This window comes from Ostrinia nubilalis, chromosome 19 (assembly GCF_963855985.1).
Source record: "Ostrinia nubilalis chromosome 19, ilOstNubi1.1, whole genome shotgun sequence".
In the NCBI taxonomy this organism is placed as follows: Eukaryota; Metazoa; Arthropoda; class Insecta; order Lepidoptera; family Crambidae; genus Ostrinia; species Ostrinia nubilalis.
The window spans coordinates 2,110,987-2,131,281 of NC_087106.1; the positions used below are offsets into that span (position 1 = coordinate 2,110,987).

Here is a 20,295-nt window from a genome sequence, read left to right on the forward strand (position 1 = left end):
ATTGACGCTGGTAAAATGTAAATTAATTTTGTGTAATGCGGCAAATTCTTTGAGGGGTAGGTTTTTAAATTCTGTCCCTTGGTCAGCGGTGATATTTAAAGGTAAGCCATGGTGAGTCATCCAGATCGTGAGTGAGTTAATGACACTTACTCCTGTCATGCTATCCAGGGGGTATGCTTGAGCATATTTTGAGAATGTATCTATAATTGTCAGAAACTTTTGGCCTTTAATTTGGAAAGTATCAACATGTATAATTTCGAATGGTTTTGTAGGGACCGGTGTGAATTGGAGCATTTGTTTATTGGGATGTCTTTCATATTTATTTGTTTGACAAGATGAACAGTTATTTATAATTTCGGTTACTGTTTTAGGAATATTTGGCCAATAGTAATTCCTTTTAAGTTGTTTTTCCGTTTCTACTATGCCTCTGTGATTAGATTTACCTTCGTGATAAGCTTTTGTAATACGATACTGCTCATCTGTGTCAATAACGTCCTGCAATTTGTTTTTACAGAACACAAGATCGTATGCGGAGTTTTTAAAAGTTGTTTGCAATATTTTGGTAAGATCTGGTAAGTAATTAAAATCTGAAAGCCAAACGCCATGCTGGATATCAGGTCGAATGTAATGTTTAAATAAATCAATAATGTTTTTCGATAAATCATTGAGGCCAATTTGAGCAATTATGCGGTTTTTCCCAGGGAAAATCTCTTTAATATCTACTTTGGCTGGTGAGTGTAAAACAAACTGAATAAAAATTTGATTTTTATGGGTGTTAACACATTTTTCAGCGATAGGAATTTCTAAAACTGGCTGTTCCTGATTAGTGTGAACTGTTTCATCCTGTAATTGATCTAATTCTATATTATCTACGTCGGGAATTTCTGAAACGTTGCCAATAAGTGATAGGATGTCCTCTAAAACTTCTGAAGTACGTGGACTCTGTGGAACTGTGGACTCAGGTTGATCAGCACGGGATTCTGTCTCATTGTTGTTAATAACGACCCTAGATAGAGCATCCGCGTTGGTGTTAGAAGTTCCTTTTTTGTATACGACCTCATAGTCGAACTCAGCCAACTTGAGCTTCCATCTCGTGAGTCGAGAGTTGGGCTCCTTTAAAGACACGAGCCATTGCAGGGGCTTGTGGTCGGTGACTATTTTAAATTTTCGGCCAAATAGGTATGGGCGGAAGTATTTTGTCGCCCAAACAATAGCGAGCAACTCTTTTTCAGTTGTGCTATAATTGACTTCGTTGTCGTTGAGCGTTCGAGAGGCAAATGCTATTGGTTTGTCTGAGCCAATAGGGCCTTGCGAAAGTACTGCGCCGATGGCGAAATGAGAAGCGTCAGTTGTGACGTTAAATTCTTTTTCAAAATCTGGGTAGCTGAGAATAGGATCATTCATCAGCATTTCCTGGCAAATTTTGAATGTTTTTTCGTAAACTGGGTCGTCAATGTTTATTTTGGCACCTTTTTTTAGGCATGAAGTTTTTAATTTGTTGGGTTTTGTTAATTTTGAAAAATTGGGAATGAATTTTCGGTAATAACCGAGAAGACCAAGAAATGACTTTATTTCTTTCGGTGTTTTTGGAATGGGGAAATTTTTGATTGCATGGACCTTATCAGGATTTGGTTTGACACCATCTGGTGTAACTATGTGTCCTAAATAAGCGGTTTCATGTTTGAGAAATTCCGATTTATCTAGCTGAATTTTGAAATTTGCTTCTCTAAGTCGCTGGAATACTTTTTCAGTGTTGGCAATACTTTCCTGAAGGGAAGTTGCAAAAACAATTATGTCATCCATATAAACAACGCAGATATCATTGATCAACCCCCGCAGAACATTTTCCATTGCTCTTTGGAAGGTTGAAGGCGCATTTTTGAGGCCAAACGGCATGCGACAATATTCGTAATGGCCGTTTTCCACTGTAAAAGCGGTTTTCTGTATATCGTCGGGGTGCATCTCAATTTGATGGAAACCACTCGCCAAATCGAGCGTGGTAAAATATTGACAACGACCTAATTTATCTAATACGTCAGATATATTTGGGATAGGATATCTATCGCAGATTGTTTTTTCATTTAGCTTTCTGTAGTCTACAACTAGGCGCCATTTTTGCCGACCAGATGCATCAGGTTTCTTTGCTACTATCCAGATTGGAGAGGACCAGGGAGACTCAGATGGTTGTATAATTTTTTGTTGAAGCATCTTATTTATTTGTGACTGAACCTCTGCTTTGTGTACGAACGGATATCTATAAGATTTTGTGTAAACAGGAATTTCGTCAGTGGTTTTTATTCGATGCTTGATGGTATTTGTGAAAGTGAGAGGGCAATCCTCATAATAAAAAATGTCACTGTAGTCTTTGCAAAGTTTAACTATTTTTTGCTTTTCCTCTTCGTTCATATGGTCAGTTCGAAGAAGGGATTCTATGTTGGATGATTTTGGCATCGGTGTCTCAATATTAAAACAATCAAAATTTTTTTCTAGGGGAACCGACTTCAAAGGTTGTGTCAAATTGACGATAATGTCATTACGACTTGGATTACTAATCTCAATGTAAGCATGTCCCTTCTGTGAATATGTAATTAATGGCGGAATAATGCACTGATTAAGGAGATTTTCCGGGATGAAAATTTCGCCAGATTCCGTATTTACGGGAATTTTAACAGTGGTAGTGCTATTAGCTTTGACTAACGCCTCAAAAAGGTTGTGAACTCCAGTATCCATCATACGGATAGGGTTTTTCGCAAATTCTGTAATCAACAATTTACTTGACAGGTTGACACTTGCTTTGAGATTTTCCAACAAATCTAAGCCAATGAGGCCGTCAAAAACGTTGTGAAATTTGTATGCATAAAATTTACACATTTGTTTTGTGTTAAATTCGTCAAAAAGTGGTATATCAATTGTATATTTGTGGTGTGTAGTGCAATGCACATTTGTGACCGAAAATGGTTCGTGGTTTAATTGAAAATTTGGATAATATTTTTTTATGACCTCCGGAGACAAAAATGATTGGTTAGAACCAGTGTCAATAAGTAATTTTAGGGGAGGATTATTTATCTGTATATACGGAAGTTGTCTTTTCGAATGAACATTAACTTGTATCACGTTTCGTTGTTGTGGTCTGGGACTTCGCAAAAATTTTGTTCCTCAGGAACATTTGAAGTTTGAGAACCGGAGGCAGCCTCACAATAGTTCATGTCATCATATGGAGCGGGAATAAATTCTGGCTCGAAATTATTTTGGTCACATTCGGAATAATAATAATTTTGTTCAGCAAAATCATCATTTGTTTCGTTGTGATTTAATTCCTCAAAAACGAAATCGGGGTAGTGGCCAACATTTTTGAAATAATTTGGATTTTGTGGATTTAGTTGCTGCGGTCTATAATTCGGATTTGGAATAAATCTCGGTGTGTTATTTTGTGCATTTGGGTACGAAATTCCACTCATAGGGGTTGGTTTCGGCCTAGGAGTGCGTCTCGGGTCTTGATAAAAATAGTTTTGTCTGTTTTGCTGATTTTGGTTTGGTCTGTACTGATTAAAATTTTGTCTGAAATTCTGTTGGTTTGGATTATTATTCCAAGGTAAACGGTTTTGGTTAAAATTCATATTATTTGGTTTTTGTTGATACCAATTAGGTGGCAATTTTTGAAAATTATTTGGTCTGAAATTCTGGTTTGTTTGTTGATTTTGCGGTCTATTATTATTATTGACGTTGTTATTATTTTGGGGCTGAAAACGTTTCTGTAAATACATGATGTTATTTTCCTCTTTAATAAATTGCAACGCTTTAGGTAAAGATTCGGGGCGCATAGCCCGAATCGTAGAGCCTAAGGGCTCTCGCAATCCAGCTAAAAAGGTCTTTAAAGCCTGGGCCGTGAAAAAATCTCGTTTACATGCAATGACGTTTGGATCGTCATTGTGAATATTTATGTAATTCATCAAAGTTGTCAATAAATTCACACATTTATCGTAAAATTGCTGGGGGCTCTCGTTACCCTGATGTAAATTTACAAGGTCGCGATTTAAGGAATTTTCGTCTCTTTGATCCGAAAAATTTTGAATAAGCACTGCTTTAATTGCAGGCCATGTATTTGCGGCATTAACGTCAATTATTTCGAGAGCTTTTCCCTTCAATTTTCCGATAATTCCATTAATAATAATAACATTTTGAAAATTATCATTATTTGCGGCATCAAAATATTGTAAATAAATGTTATCTACTGTATTTAAAAATCTGTACAATGAGTTTGAATCTCCACTATATTCAGGCACTATTTTAAGTGCTAAATCAAAAAGTTGTAACTGTGCCATAATTGCTAAAACACACAAAAATCAATTGATAAAATATAATAATAAACACAATTATGGATTTCGATAATCCTATGTATTTTATCTATTTATTTATTACTGAAAGTGAACTCTATATTTTTTATTAATTATTTTTTACAATATTACAGTATTCTTGGAATTCGGGAAAGGAGAGTTATGAACTTGTGTAAAAATAACCAAGCGTACTCACAGTATAATCACAAACACAAACACTTTCGCCATAATTAGTCCTTATGAGAGTGAAGTGAACCCCCAAGGCGTCGCAGCTTCCACAAAACGTAAAGTCACTTTTCGGGAAAATAGTTCGCACTGTAAACCGTTGAAACGGACACTGAACACGATTTTTAGTTGTCCAGTTCAGCACGTCCTACCGACTGCGCCAGTTAAGCTCTAGCCGAGAGCTTTCGCGAAAAAATATATTTATTTTTAATTACAATTTTACTTAACTAACTAACCTTATTGAATCTAAGTCTTCGACTGCTGTAAAACCGGGCTCGATGCTCAGGCGCAGGGCTGCTTATCGCCAACAAACGCAAGCTCAGCGTCTAGACGACATCGTCCGATCATTTCGTAGAACCGAGGTACATAGAGCTCGCATAACACTCGTTTTTTTCGATAGGCGCGAATTTTTGAACTTAAAATTATCGCTAAAGTTTTAGTTCCTCTGAAGGCACATCCGGCGATACTTACAATTCACCTCCGAAAATGTCTCGGCGTTACCGACTACAAAGTTTCAGTTCCTTCTGAGGCACATCCGGGCTTACGAGGTTAAATTGAGTATTTAATCGGTGATTACTTTTCCAGATTGCTTTCTTGATTGGTATTAAAATCTAGTGTAGTTGCTTACAATAAATAATGAGTTATTTAAAAAAATTTAATATTTATAAACATGAGATTTTTTTCAGCTCAAAGTACACCATTGGCAGCCACAGACACAGCTCTAAACACATCTTCTGCAATATCGACTATTTCTTCCTTCGGTACTAAAACTGCATCGGTGCCTCTAGGCACAACATCTACATTAAAAGTGTATAATACAGTTGCATTTCTAGCATAATCTGTGCTCGTTCCTGAAACTCTGTCGCCTGTAGCTTCTGCAGCAATATCTAAGGAGTATTCATCTTCCATAGCAGCTAACATGTCCCTGCCTAAGAGCAGGTGTTGTCTGAACATCCCACTGGCAGCCCTTTCGTAATGCCAAGGATATGAAATGAAGCCTCCTGTGTTTTGCAAAGAGATATACATCCTCAATCGACTTCCAAACTCTTCGATGATGAATCGTACGAGTTGGCTCTCGATTTCTGAGAAAGGACTGACTCCAGCAAAGAGGTGGCTGCAAGCACTGGAGCTGGAATCGAAATTCAACCAGTCGATGTCGAAGTTACGGTTGATGTTCACTCCGGGGCAGATGAAGCCCAAGTTGCTGTTGGTGCTCCTGGATTTGGTCCAGAAACGAAGCTGGAATGAGATATTGAATAAAGGTTAATATTGATTAAACATAGACCCCTTATTACAAAAAAGTTAAACCCGGGACGAACACTGGTTTAAAATGACATTATACTCGTATTATATTAAATGTCTATTCAGAGTCTAACTTTTTGTAATAATGTGGAGAGTATTAATTTGATTGATTTTGACCACAAAACAAGTTATCTTGGTAGTTAAAATTTTTATTCTTATGATTAGAACTATGATGGCTTCTACAGGCCGAAGGAAGCAAAATTAAATAATGTAGTATGTAGGTATGTAAAAACCTACTGTTATAACAGCTATTTTCTGTTAGTTGTTTTATCAACTCAAATTGTTTTTATGATAGCTCAGATTTATTTTGATTAACAAAATCAAATAATCTTATTACTGATATGACGCCATATTTAAAAACATTATTTTATTAATATGATAAATCTATAAACATACAATTGTTTATGAATGTGGTTTTTTCCTCAGAACATCATATTTTTTTGCTTTCTTATCCCTTAGAAACTTTCATCGTATATGCCACGTAAGCTTAAAACGTAAATTAAACTGCCTAATTTTAGAACAGTATTAGTGGTGACCTGAAAACATGGTTCTCTCATTTGTAACACCGCTGAACACATATACATATATATTATATCATGCCTGATGCGAGGTTATACTCGGATGTATATTTGTTAAAAAAGATACGTTTTGTTTATAGCACTTTAAATATTAACTTAGCTGAGAAAGCATGGAGAATTGGAGATCTTAACGTGCCACCCAGAGCAATTTAATTAAGTAATATAATATATGTATACAACTCAAAGGTGACTGACTGATTGACTGACTGACTGACTGACTGACTGACTGATTGACATAGTGATCTATCTTTTCAATGAAAAGTGAGTTTATGCACATCATCCAACCTTATTAAAGGTACGTTTAGATAATTACTTAAAATATAAATTATACAAGACTTACATTAGTATGCGTGTACTCGTATCCATCAGGATTCAATACAGGAATGATCACCCATTCAAAGTCATCCAAAAACGTAGCTTCATCCAAAACTTTTTCAACCACATAGAAAGAAACGGGTATAGTAATCCATTCTCGAGGTATAATCCCTGCTTCGACCACTATAACGGGTTTTTGTATGTCTATCTGATTGTTCATGTTTGTTAGTTTCAAATAAACTAAAGGTCGGTTTTCTTCAGTGCGACCAAATTCGATAACTTCTAAGGAAGTAGTTGAATTAGTGTAAGATTCTTGTAGGCGGTATAAATGGGCGAGAATCTGAAAGTAAACATAGGAACTCTTATTTAAAATAACAAGCAACAGGTACTTATACAGTAATCAGTCTACACGTTCCTGAATTTTTAATTCCTTCATGTTGGATCACAATTGGATAACCTCACCATAGTTCGCATCATAAATGTCATCAACTTTTTTGCGGTGTGATTAGATTTCAGATCAATGGCAAAAATTGTTTTGCCCTCTACAAAATATTCATAATACATAATTTAACATTTATGACGTCTGAAGTTCTTGAGTGTAAAGAAATCCTTGGGGTAGACATTAACCCCCTTACTAATAAAAAGTTACACAGTTGTTGATCACTGTTTTAAAATGACATTTCCATACTAAACGTCACTTTAAAACACTGATCAACGAGCGTGTAAGTTTTATTAGTAAGGGGGTAATTGTCCAGCAATGGACGTCATTTGTAAGAATTTTACTTATTTTTCGTATAAAGGTATACAGATCTAACGTTACCTTATCATACCGATAGTAATCCGTAAAATCAAAGTCATCCACAGATTCGTCGTCATCGTCCTCAGAGACATTTTCTTCAGAGCCAATGTCTTGCTCGCCACTGTCTTCAATGTCGTCATCATCCTCAGGGCCATTATCATCAGAAGCACCGCCGTCAGCATCATTGCGAGCTATTCTCACCACATTTGAGTCTTTCTCGGCTAAATAACTGAAAACACAAAAAAAACAACGTCAAAAACTACCCATGACTTCTTCATTCCCTCAAACACTTGAAAGATCAATAGACACTATTTTATTGATACTCATCTCTGCCATGGCTACCGTACCGTTATTTATTAAAATTATTACAAATAGATAACTACAGTTTCAAACCATTTGTCAAAGTGACAATGGGCAGGGCATATAATACGCAGCAGAACTGACGGCCGATGATGCAGCAAGGTTCTGGAGTGGAGGCCACGTACATTGTGGAAGGCCTATGTTCAACAGTGGACGTCCTGTGGCTGAAATTATGATGATGATCTGTCTACTTAATACGGATTATTCATCCCGCTGACAGATTAACAGAGACGGGCACCTTCATTTTTCGACAAAACTTTTATCCGAGAATGACTTGGTATAACTGACCGCGACAGACGCGCTGCCGATTCATACTATGTGACAGCGGATGCATGCCTTCACATTATAAAAACGCCGCTCCCGCGCTGTAGTCGCGCTTCTAACGCCCTAATGTGAAAGCGCTCTATACGTTTAAGGAGCTTACTAAAACTTAATAATGAAAAGAATCACACACATAAACACTTACTCATAAACATCTTCAATAGCGATATCTTTTTCTACCCCCAATAACTCGAGCTGTTCTTCAAACCATTCTTCATGGGAAGGCGGCACCATAGCTTGGCCCACCACACCATGCTTTACTGAGGGTTTCCGCCAATAGTCCACGGCGTCACTCTTCAGCCGATGGAACTGCTTTTCTTGGTCTTCGGTCTTCAGGTCCACATTGTAGACTTTGTATCTGGAAGTAGAGAGAGAAAAAACCTTTATGATTAAAGTTTAAAACATTTGCGATGTATGTACCTACAACTATTATAATTAAAAATAATGTGTACAAAAAATCGTCTCCTTAAGATTCAGCCGAAACGACTTTCAGTGTGATTCAGTAAAAAGAAGACCCTGTTAGGAAACTGACTTCCATAAGTCATAATGATCAGATATGAAACAAACAACTTAAATAATACCAAATTAAATAACCACCCACAAGGTGGACCGACGACCTCATTAAGGTAGCAGGAAAGCGCTGGATGCAGGCCGCTACAAACCGGTTGATGTGGAAATTATTGGGAGAAGCTTATGTTCAGCAGTAGACGTCCTGTGGCTGAAATGATGATGAACTTAAACAATGTATAATAGTTTGTTGAATCTTATTTGAGTGCCGATTCATAGCTACATACGTTTTTTGAAGTATCATAGACATTAATTATGCTAATTAAATATCTTAAAATTATGATAACAACGTTTGTCTGATAAAAGTTCCCTTAATTCTTCGTGATTGATCGAATTAATGATAAACGTAATAAAATAATATGATTATGGAGTTTGTAATCAAATAACAAATGTTTTAAATAAAAATTCTTAAAGGATAAAATAGTTGTTCAGGCTATACGACTATTGTTATTTTTATTTAATAATATTAAATACTGTGGAAAACCTTGGGGGAGGCCTTTGTCCAGCAGTGGACGTCATTTGGCTGAAACGAACGAACGAACGAATATTAAATACAACAAATAAAATACATTTTCTGTAATTTTTAAGTGTTTTACCTTTTGTATTATTTTGTATTATTATTTTTATTTGTAGTTAAGTTCTCCTTGCCTTGGTTACTTCATAATTAATTGAAACCTCAGTGGCCTAATGTATGTTTTATGAATTCATCTAATAATAATAATGGTAGGTAATTTTTTTTACACCTGCACCAGTCAGTGCCCTAAGCATGAATTACTTCTCGTAATCAAATTCCTTAAAAACCGTAGCGGCGCCATTATCATAACGAAAACTGTATTTGTTCGTGCTTCGGGTACAGTTTTATGTTGTTTGTATGAGTACACGCATAGTTTTATTAGTACCTACTTGGTAAAGAATTTTTTTTGCTTCTTTCAACTTTCAACTTTTGTTCTTTCTGTGTTCTTTCAACTTTTATTTTGTTTAAAGATAAAACATAGAAGCCATTATTGACGTTCCATTTCTACGTTCATAAGTGCCAATAGTGATTTGAAACAAAATAAAAATCATGTATCTTTATTTGTATAGACTAATTGAATTAGTACCTACCATCGGCAACAGTGTTAACTATCCATTACCTGTCATGTCTATCTTCTATGTCTTCTATCGCAAAGAATCACCATTTGATGAGAGCGAGAGCAAAAACTTTAATAGATCAGTTAACAGTTACTTACAAATCGGGAGCCAATACATGTCTCATTCTTTTTTTGCCCTACCAGCGCTTCGAGACAAACATTTGGCAAGTGCTGAGAAGAAGCGCCGCACAATCACTAGGTAGTGATGAATATTTCACTATAGCAAAAATAATAATTTGACATTTTATTTACAATTAAACTTACCCTTTATAATCCCAATTGTACTTGCCGGTCACGCACAAAATCTTTACAAACAACAATAAAAACACAAACACGTTCATTCTGACCGCAGTGACATAACACATAGTGATTATGGCCACCAAATACCAGAGTGCTTTATCTTCCAGCTTAGTGGTCAAAATTATCTTATTTATTAACGTAATAAAGATAAAATACAGGTGTATTAAAAATAATATACCTACAAGGTGTTAAAAAAATGTATGGGACCAATCAATAAATATTATCATCATCATCTCAGCCATAGGACGTACACTGCTGAACATAGGCCTCCCCCAATGCTTTCCATGTTACCCGGTTGGTAGCGGCCTGCGTCCAGCGCTTTCCTGCTACCTTTATGATGTCGTCGGTTTTCTATGATCTGAGTCGTTGGTCCACCTTGTGGGTGGACGTCCCACGCTGCGTCTCATAAGAATCAATATCATAATCGCAATCAAAACACTTCTACACACACTGTTACAACTGGGTTGATGGGCCAGTTAGTATATTGTTTTTACAAGCTTTTATTTTACATTCATCTATCTTGTGTCTGTCTCTGTACCCAAATCTTTCCCGGGTTTTTTAGATTATTATATTGGTTTTTCAGACAAAAAAATATCGCCAAGATTTCGAGAACGCCCGTTATGTTACCTAAGGAAGGACTAAGGCTGTGTTGCACCACCCAACTTTGACCGTAACTAAAATGATAACCGGTGTTTTTGTATGGAGTTTGACAGATTTTTGACGTTTGTCAAAGTTAAAGTAAGATGGTGCAACCCAGCCTAAATGTTACTGTTTGATAGCAATTTACCCAAATTAATTAACTCCTTTTTCGATATGTACTGTAGCTCTAGTTTAGTTTGACCTTTCTAATGCAAGTACTCCCATATAAATGAGAGATAAGATCTGGATATTACTATTATTGTCGAAGACGTAATTCATTAGTAATTAATATTTTTATCTGTTTACACTTAGTACACCCTATATGTATGTTATATTTTTTATAAACCTTATCTGTCAGTATCAGATACAGATTCTGTGCTCAATAAAATAATATTTTTATTACAACTATTGCCTAATTCCGTAGTAAATAGTATAGTAATTTTAAAAAAATTTGGAAATGTAAATCAAAGTATTAAAATACAAATATTTTCAAGAAACAAAAATAATAAAAATACAAAAAGTTCTCTCCGGCGGGGAATCGAACCCCGGTCTCCCGCGTGACAGGCGGGGATACTGACCACTATACTACCGAAGACTTATTGAGGACAACGAAATTATAACTTAAGAACGGTTACCACGTGTAGCGCGCAACGGTTTAAGAAGGTTTGCCAGTTCTCCTTAACTCAACGTGATAAGGTCGAATATTCAATTAACTGTTTTGTCATACAAATATTCTACAATCTTGAGTATTCAGAATGACTCAAGATAAGAAGAACATCAAAATCGATCGCATATTTTTTGTTGACCTGTTAGTTATCTATCTTTCTACTATAAAAAGTAAAAAAAGGTTTTGACACATTTAGTCAAAACGAAATAAAATAAATAAATAATAATAATAAATCTTTGGACAATTTCACACAGCGCCAGCTAGCCCCAAAGTAAGCAACTTAATGCTTGTGTTATGGGTGCTAGCTTAACGGATATACTACTTATATACTTTTTTTTTTAAATACATACATATTATACATAGTAACACCCAGACCCGTCACAGAAATTAAAATTCATCATTTCAATTTCTGCCCGGCCGGGAATCGAACCCGGAACCTCTCGGCATAGTAGTCCGCTCTGAACCACTACACCAAACGGCTGACACAAGATATTAGACTTTGTCGACTGAATATAATTATATTTTGACACCATTTCAAAATGTTGTAGTATAACCTGCGTGTGTTGGTTGGTCCTGTCTATTTATTTCCAACTATGGTCTATCCTTGTGACTTTGCCTTACGTTAATTGGTAGGCGTAAAATATTTTGTTATTTTTTATTTCTTGCCTGTGACTGTCCTCCAATGGAGACCTAACAATTAAATCCTACTAATATTATAAATGCGAAAGTTTGTGTGGATGTCTGGATGTTTGTTACTCTTTCACGCAAAAACTGCTGAACGGATTTTGATGAAACTTTACAGTATTATTGTTTATAACCCAAAATAACATATAGGCTATAATTTATGACGATCTGTGAGTAACTAAATTTCACGCGGATGAAGCCACGGGCAAAAGCTAGTTTGAAATAAACACACTGTACGCTCATACCTACTTATAGCTAAAAGAGTATAGGTAACTCACAAGTATTATTATAGCTCACAGTATTAAATCTGGGGGCACGGCAGTGCCCCCGCCAAGTCGAGCGCGAAGCAAACACTGCCGTACCATCCTTTACTGGAACCAATTCGCCGCATTTTCAGGCCCCTATTTGAGAACCTCTGGATAAGACCAGAACGCAGAAATTTTCGTCATCTAGTAAGCTATAATCACATACTTAAAATCCAAAATTTCAAGTCTGTAGGTCATTTAGTTACGAAGTTAAGCGAAAGCAAAGTTTCGCATTTACGACACTCACTCACTCACTCACTGATGATCATCAAAATAGAACTAGTACTTCCCATAAACTCAGAGAGCTGAAATTTGGTACAGAGTTAGGGTTTAATGGCCACATAAAGGGAAAACTATAAAAACTAGGAAAATCGAAGATCTGGAGTAACACCACATTCATAATACTACTCCGGCACCGTGGTGTTCGGCTGTATCGCTCACCGCTAGATGGCGCTAGCACTAGCAAGCGGTGTCCAGATTTGTTTCCTTTCTAGAGAAAGTCATCGATTAAGTTGAATGTTGTGTAATTTGCATTTCGTTGATTTCGTTTATTATATTGTAAGGTTCGCTAAGGTTATGTTATTAAAACAATTCTGATTCGTTGTCCATTTTAAAGGTCGTTGAGTTTATTTGTGTTTAATATCGTAAAAAATGTCGATAAAACGACGACGTTAAATAATTTTGCCACGTTCTACAAAAAGAAGTGAAATCCCACCAAAAACATTCTGTAAAAAACTAGCCAAGTCTCGATGGAGCTGCTTGTTTATCTCTAAAAAGTAATGAAATCTAGACAAAGTCGTGCCAAGTCTATGGTTCCTTACTGCGATTTCTTTATTATTATAGTTAATGTTGTGTGACTTGGCCGTTGAACAATCTTTATTAAGATAATCATACATAAGTATTATAAATACGCAGCTTTACTGAACCTACAATTGAATGGTTATTGTTGAATCAACGTTTTCCAAGTGGCAATTTTCCATCGTCAATGGGTAGCGGTTCTGGCGACAGATTGGTGCAATGGTGTCATGGAGCACCTGGTTTTGTCACCCTTCAACGGCCAAGTCACACAACATTAACTATAATAATAAAGAAATCGCAGTAAGGAACCATAGACTTGGCACGACTTTGTCTAGATTTCATTACTTTTTAGAGATAAACAAGCAGCTCCATCGAGACTTGGCTAGTTTTTTACAGAATGTTTTTGGTGGGATATAATTTTAGACTTTATAGCCCATAATAATCCTAAAAGGGTTTCTAAATATAACTAAGCAGTAATTAATTATATTGCGAACATCAATCAAATTTATTCCAACTAGATCAAAATGTAACGTGTATTCAAATTATAATATAAATTAATTTGATAAAAGCAAATTCATCTTATTTGCACGGCTCACAATATTTCAATTTGAAGAATAATCTTATTGTTCTTAAATGTAAGTAGTATGAGACGGCGTGATATTTCATTTAGAAAATTACCTCCATTGCTGAAATATATTAAAAACTAGCTTTCCGCCCGCGGCTTCGCCCGCGTGGAATTTTGTCTGTCACAGAAAAACTTTATCGCGCGCGTCCCTGTTTCAAAAACCGGGATAAAAACTATCCTATGTTCTTTCCCGGGACTCAAACTATCTCTATGCCAAATTTCATCAAAATCGGTTGCGAGGTTTAAGCGGGAAAGCGTAACAGACAGACAGACAGACAGAGTTACTTTCGCATTTATAATATTAGTTGGGATTGAAAGACACCCATTTTTATTATTTTCAGTCTACAGACTCTTGGTCCGTTCTCCTATTGGTTTATAAGTTTTATTCAAATTATTACGTGAGACAATTTTGGTAATTTTTCAATCCCCTCTCCCCTTGGTGAGATTTCGTGAGATTTTTCTCTACCCTCCTCCTCCCCCTAATCTCACGTGAGATTTTACAAATTTTGTATTCACCATCGATCCCTAATTTTTAAGTGACCCCTATGGTAACACTTAACAGGAATTTGTTTCATAGAGGTCACTTAAAAATTAGGGATTTATAGTTAAAACTGGCATAAATCTATTTTTTTTTATTCACTAGAGTCAAATAGAAGATTTGGCCAACATTGCAATTACTTACCTACTGGCCAGAAGGGTTGAGGAGGCAGGATGAATTCAATTAAAGCTGGGTTGCACCATTTTACTTTAACTTCTACAAACGTCAAAATTGGGGGAGGCCTATGTTCAGCAGTGGACGTCCTACGGCTGAGATGATGGTGATGAAACGTCAAAAATCTGTCAAACTCGATACAAAAGCACCGGTTATCGTCATAGTTACCGTTAAAGTTAGGTGGTGCAAGTCAGCCTAAGTATTTTTGCAAATACGACTTTAAAAGTTAATCCAATATTTTATTAACCTGTTCACTGCGCATGAACTAACAAAAGAACTAAATTAGCACAATGTTTACTCAATAACTAAGATTCTATTGAAATAGCAAATCAATGAACCAATCACAGTGTAGCTGTATTTATATTAGTTACCAGCGTATTTTAAACTTAGTGAATTGCAATTTTACACCTCACAAAATTTTCTAATTATTTAAATCGTCTAGTTGTGTCTGAAAGTAATATTTTTCTCTAGATTTTGCCGCTTGGCTGGTTCTATTACGAAAATAATTTAGTTATTATAGTTCATTCAACTTATGATGGTGATTTAGACAGATAAACGATTCGTTTTATGATTATAAATTTTTACGAATAAAAATATTGAGTTGTAAAAATCAATTACTTTTGTGTGTTTTCATCCTTCCAAAATATCAATCACTAATCTTTCTCAATTAACCTAAACAAGAATTTCTAATTATTTATTAGTTTACTAGCTTTCCGCCCGCGGCTTCGCCCGCGTGGAATTTTGTCTGTCACAGAAAAACTTTATCGCGCGCGTCCCTGTTTCAAAAACCGGGATAAAAACTATCCTATGTTCTTTCCCGGGACTCAAACTATCTCTATGCCAAATTTCATCAAAATCGGTTGCGAGGTTTAAGCGGGAAAGCGTAACAGACAGACAGACAGACAGACAGACAGACAGACAGACAGACAGAGTTACTTTCGCATTTATAATATTAGTTGGGATTATTTAGAAAAAATTGAAAAAAAAAAAATTAAATGAATTGCTTCTGCGTTAGTCGGAACTTTTGCTCATAGGGATGGGACATAAACAATCGCAATAAATCAGTAATCGGCATGGTGGTCATCTTACCATCGAATCACGATTATTATCTCAGGCAGGTCAAAGCTAAGTCAGTACGTGTGCGTTTGCCTTTGATGACGGTTTTGTTTTATGCGATTTCTCCACGTATTGTTTGTTATTGTTATTTTGATGTTTTATTGAATAAAATGCATATATTTAATTCTTTGTGATTTATTTTGTACCACTAAGAATATTCACGTTTATTCCATTTCCAGATAGTTCAAATTCATAGATATAATTTTGATCAAGATTAAAAATCAACGAAATAAAAGGCGATTAGATTTCTATAGAAAATATTCTCGATTCTAAAAAATATCGATTAGGTTTATAAAGAGCGCCTCACTAAATAGAACTGTCATAATCACCATCTTACGCTGAATGGACTATATGAATATTTAACAAGCATCACATCAGCACTAAGGCTGAGTTGCACCACCTAACTTTGACGATAACCGGTGCTTTTTGTATGGAGTTTGACAGATTTTTGACGTTTGTCAAAGTTAAAGTAAGATGGTGCAACCCAGCCTAACTTGGCTGTAAGCAGAACCATTATTTACAAAAATAATCTCTAAAACACTTTCTTCCAATAAAATTATTATAGACGAAAAAAATGCTCGTAGTGAACAGATAAATCTATTCGAGTCAGTTGTAACAACTAAAATTAACAATACAACTGAAGAAATAAAATGAATAGTGTGATACAACGTAGATAAATTCAAATAAATCGTTTAAACAGCATTAAAAGTTATTTCTATTCTGAGCCCCTTAAATGGTTCTTCATTCCCGCGCTAAAACAATCCTGCAACTTTTACGTTCGCAATTGCAGTAAAATTTACAGCGAACATAAGTAGATGATATTTATCGTTGTATATTGCCAACAACAGAATGGACTATAAACTTTGAACCTTAAAAGTAGGAAGTTTCAAAGTAGAACAATGGCGGGAAACTTATATTGCTCCTCTAGCTTAACTATTCAAAGTTTCGCCATAAATTTAAATATGAATATGTCGTTTCACAAGAAGGAACTAAGGAACGAGTTCTGAATAAAATTGATCTTAATTTACATGGTGATGTAATGGCAGTTGTTGGGAGGTTGCTGGAGCATGCCATGGTATTAGTGACGCTTAAATTAGACCTGTATTCACAAACGATGCTTGCTTATGTGAAGTAGCAAATCGAACGCACAGCGTTGAATAGAGCTCTATGATTGGTTCGTGTGTGACCCCATACGTCCACGTGAACTTTGAGATCTCACAGTAATGTTTGTGAATGTGGGCGTTAGAGACTTTTACAGCTATAAAATATAGGTACATAGTTACGACTTTCTATGAATAGGGATTTATACTAACGGGACTATTCCGACAGCTAGTTCCCACCGCTGCAACTCCTGTGTAGCCAGGATCTACAGCTTCAACGCCAATAAAAACCCAAAGAAGGTCATGTTTTTCCCCTGGGAGTGGGATGTGTACCTACTAGACAAATGGCTGCTAGAAAAGCAATGGTTGATTATTGAGAAGCGTGACCTGTCGAAATATTTGATACCTACTTTGTAAAAATGTGACTCATCCGAACAAAACAACCATCCTGTATTTGGCTAGAAATATGAACTACTTTAGTTTCTCTTTCAACTTAATTTTCAGTTGCGTTCGTTAATAGCTCGTCGTTCGTTTCGGTGCAAATGCAACCAAGTTTACGTTGAGCTAAAATTGTTTTCTTCAAACTTTCGACCTGTTCCCAGCGCTAATGGTTTAATCTTTCGACCTATTGTTGCTTCGGTGGAGACACCTCGAGTTAACGTTTGAGTTAAACTAAAATCTAAAGCGAAACTAAAATAAGCATTTCCATTTAGTAATTAGCAGCGCAGTCTCACTAATTTATTAATAACTAGCGGCCGCCCACGACTTCGTACGTGTGGATCCCGTTTTACCCCCTTAAGGATGCAGTTTCGTAATATCCTTTCTTAGCGGATGCCTACGTCATAAAATCTACCTGCATGCTAAATTTCGGCCCGATCCGTCCAGTGGTTTGGGTTGTGCGTTGATAGATCACTAGTCAGTCAACCTTTGAGTTATATTATTTAGATTTCGAAGTTTATTATTAGCAACAGCGCAATGAACCTTCACCTATAGGTAAATGAAGTGGCAGTGGGCGAGGCAGATAGCTCGTAGAGCTGATGGCCGCTGGAGCAGAAAAGTTCTCGAATGGCGACCACGGGCCGGAAAACGTAGCACTGGGCAGGCTGCCCACTAGATGAAAATACCTACTACTTACTTTTCATAAGGGTTACTAAACTTTTGTTTGTCACCTATTAGCCGCTTTGCAATGGAGGGAAGCCAAACCTTAACTTCGAGCTCACCTATTTTCTTCTGATTAATTTCGTTTCGGGTCCAATGACAGTTAAACTCTCCCCCGGGACAAACTTAACCTTCACTGGTTGGGTTTTTATCGGCGGTCAAGCTGTAGACCGTGGCTACACAGGAATTGCAGCGGTGGGAATAGTTCCGTAGGTGAAACTACGATCTAGTGAAGGTCACGACAAGTACTTGAATGCCCGCAGCACAGGACCAGTTGATATGGAATTCCTTGTGGAAACCTTTTCCAGCAGTGGCTTTCTTTCTCAGAAGGCTTTGTTCAAAGGCAGTCCCCACGGACGGCACAGCAAAACCATTACCAGACCGGAACGGTCGTTTTTCCTCGCTCGCACTTCCTGTCGCTGACTTGATTCAGAGATAGCTTGGGGTGCAAGATGCAGGCTCTGATCGTCGAATAATAAACCAAAATCAACTTTTCAGAAGAGCATTAAAACATGAAACTTCACCATATACTTTTTGGTACTGTACCATCACAAGTGTTATTTTCATTTCATAAGTAACATTTCTGGTGTCTGTTGTTGACTTAAACAAAATCGATACGACTTTCGACTGTCTAAATAGACATAATATACTGCTAAGATAGCATCAACATTCTCAAAACCACCCAATATGTTTTGCTCTCAGAAATACGCCGACTTTGCGTGATATCTGTACATTCAAAAGTTTATTTTTCAGTTTTTCAGTCTACTTTACGCTTACGATTTAGACCACAACATGTAGAACCGAGCTTTCTACTCCTTTGCAGGGTTCCTTCTTAAATAAAAACATCAATTTATTGCCCATAGGGTAAATTATATCCAAATAAAAATCGTTAACTAGAGAGATGGTTATTTTTGGCTCTCCTTCAAAGTTACAACTAAACTGGGAACAAATAGTAATTTTAAAAGATGTCACATCTGGGAATTGAACTTGGAAGTTCTGAGAGTCAAAAGGGACCTATGCTCTAACTTACTTTACATTATTAGTTTTAATTGGTACAAGTCTAGAAAAGATATCTAGTCGCCGCCTTTTCCAAAGTTAATGTAGCTAAAATGAAACCAGAATTTACATTACAAACCTAAACACAATTAATTACAAAATGGAAAACAAGTTGGAAAAGAACAGTTCTAGAAAACACTGTCACAGTTTTTAATGCAATGATACGCTTAGTTTAGTACTAGGCAGTACTGCCTATTTAAAATAGTCACAGAATGTTAATTTTTAGTGAATGAAGTGTAACGTTATTTGTGCCATATATTTATGCTTATTATGTGCTCTATGTGATTTTCAGTACTAAATAAGAGGCTGACATAGGTGACTGATGCCCGTTTTCCCCACAATCCCTTACTTTTTAAGTGACCCCTATGAAAACAAAATTCCTGTTATGTGTTACCATATGGGTCACTTACAAATTAGGGATTGATGGTGAAAACGGGCATGACTTTCTTCCGACACTTCTCAACACCAGGTAGGGTAGCTTATGTGCTCTGAAAAGGGCCTATTGAAGTTCTCGAGTGGGGCTTGAAGTCGTAGTGTAGGCAGGCCACCCACTAGATGGACAGACGATCTAGTATAGGTCGCGAGAAGTGCCTGGATGTGGACAGCGTAGGACCAATCGTTATGGAAATCCTTGGGGAGGCCTTTGTCCAGCAGTGGACGTCTTTCGGCTGAAACGAATGAACGAACGAACAATGTATTCTAAATTAGACAAACATTTTTTCAATAATTATTTCCATGGCTTGAATAACTCGAAGTCAAAACCCATCGCAACAAAAGTCTCCTCATCGCGTAAGCAGTCACTCAAGATGACAATAAGCCCAGAAGTGGCGGCTTTCTTTGTGTCAAAGGATAAGCCACGCCGAGGACGGCCACAATGCGCTGGAGACCCCACAATACGTGCTTACACTTTGTCAGTGGCTTTAAGCACTTTAATCCGTACGTAGTGGCACAGTGAAAGGGAATAAAATAAAATAAATAAAAAAATAAAGTAAGTCATCTCCATGATAAGATAAGATAAGATGACATGCATAAAACGACTGTATAATCATTCGGGAACCACTCTTGTGGCGGAGTTTTGGGCTGACACTGTAGGTTTGTTGTCGAGACGACAAGAAGAAGAAGATTATTCGAGAAGAAATGTTTTCAAGTATTGACCACCAATTGAAAGACGCAGACTGATCGCCGCTGACCCGGTGACCCGATG

The 20,295-nt window shown here is 36.5% G+C and overlaps 1 protein-coding gene and 1 non-coding gene across 2 annotated transcripts; both read right to left on the minus strand.

Moving 5' to 3' along the window:
• Nucleotides 1–5,246: 5,246 nt before the first annotated feature.
• LOC135081251 (carboxypeptidase B-like) lies at nt 5,247–10,322 on the minus strand. The gene is made up of 5 exons (XM_063975995.1): nt 10,196–10,322; nt 8,380–8,592; nt 7,575–7,782; nt 6,780–7,094; nt 5,247–5,798 (listed from the first exon to the last, which is right to left on the minus strand). The coding sequence occupies exons 1-5, from the start codon at nt 10,294–10,296 to the stop codon at nt 5,247–5,249; spliced, it is 1,389 nt and encodes a 462-aa protein (XP_063832065.1). The 5' UTR covers nt 10,297–10,322.
• Nucleotides 10,323–11,393: 1,071 nt separating this feature from the next.
• Nucleotides 11,394–11,465, minus strand: Trnad-guc (transfer RNA aspartic acid (anticodon GUC)). Its single transcript has one exon. It is a non-coding gene; the product is annotated as a tRNA-Asp (tRNA).
• Between the last annotated feature and the right edge of the window lie 8,830 nt (nt 11,466–20,295).

Coding starts and splice junctions, on each gene's coding strand:
- LOC135081251 (XM_063975995.1), bottom strand. CDS start 10,296: ATGTGTTATGTCACTGCGGTCAGAATGAACGTGTTTGTGTTTTTATTG. Junction 8,593..10,195: donor TACAATTGGGATTATAAAGG/GTAAGTTTAATT, acceptor CTCTACTTCCAG/ATACAAAGTCTACAATGTGG. Junction 7,783..8,379: donor GCTATTGAAGATGTTTATGA/GTAAGTGTTTAT, acceptor TTGTGTTTTCAG/TTATTTAGCCGAGAAAGACT.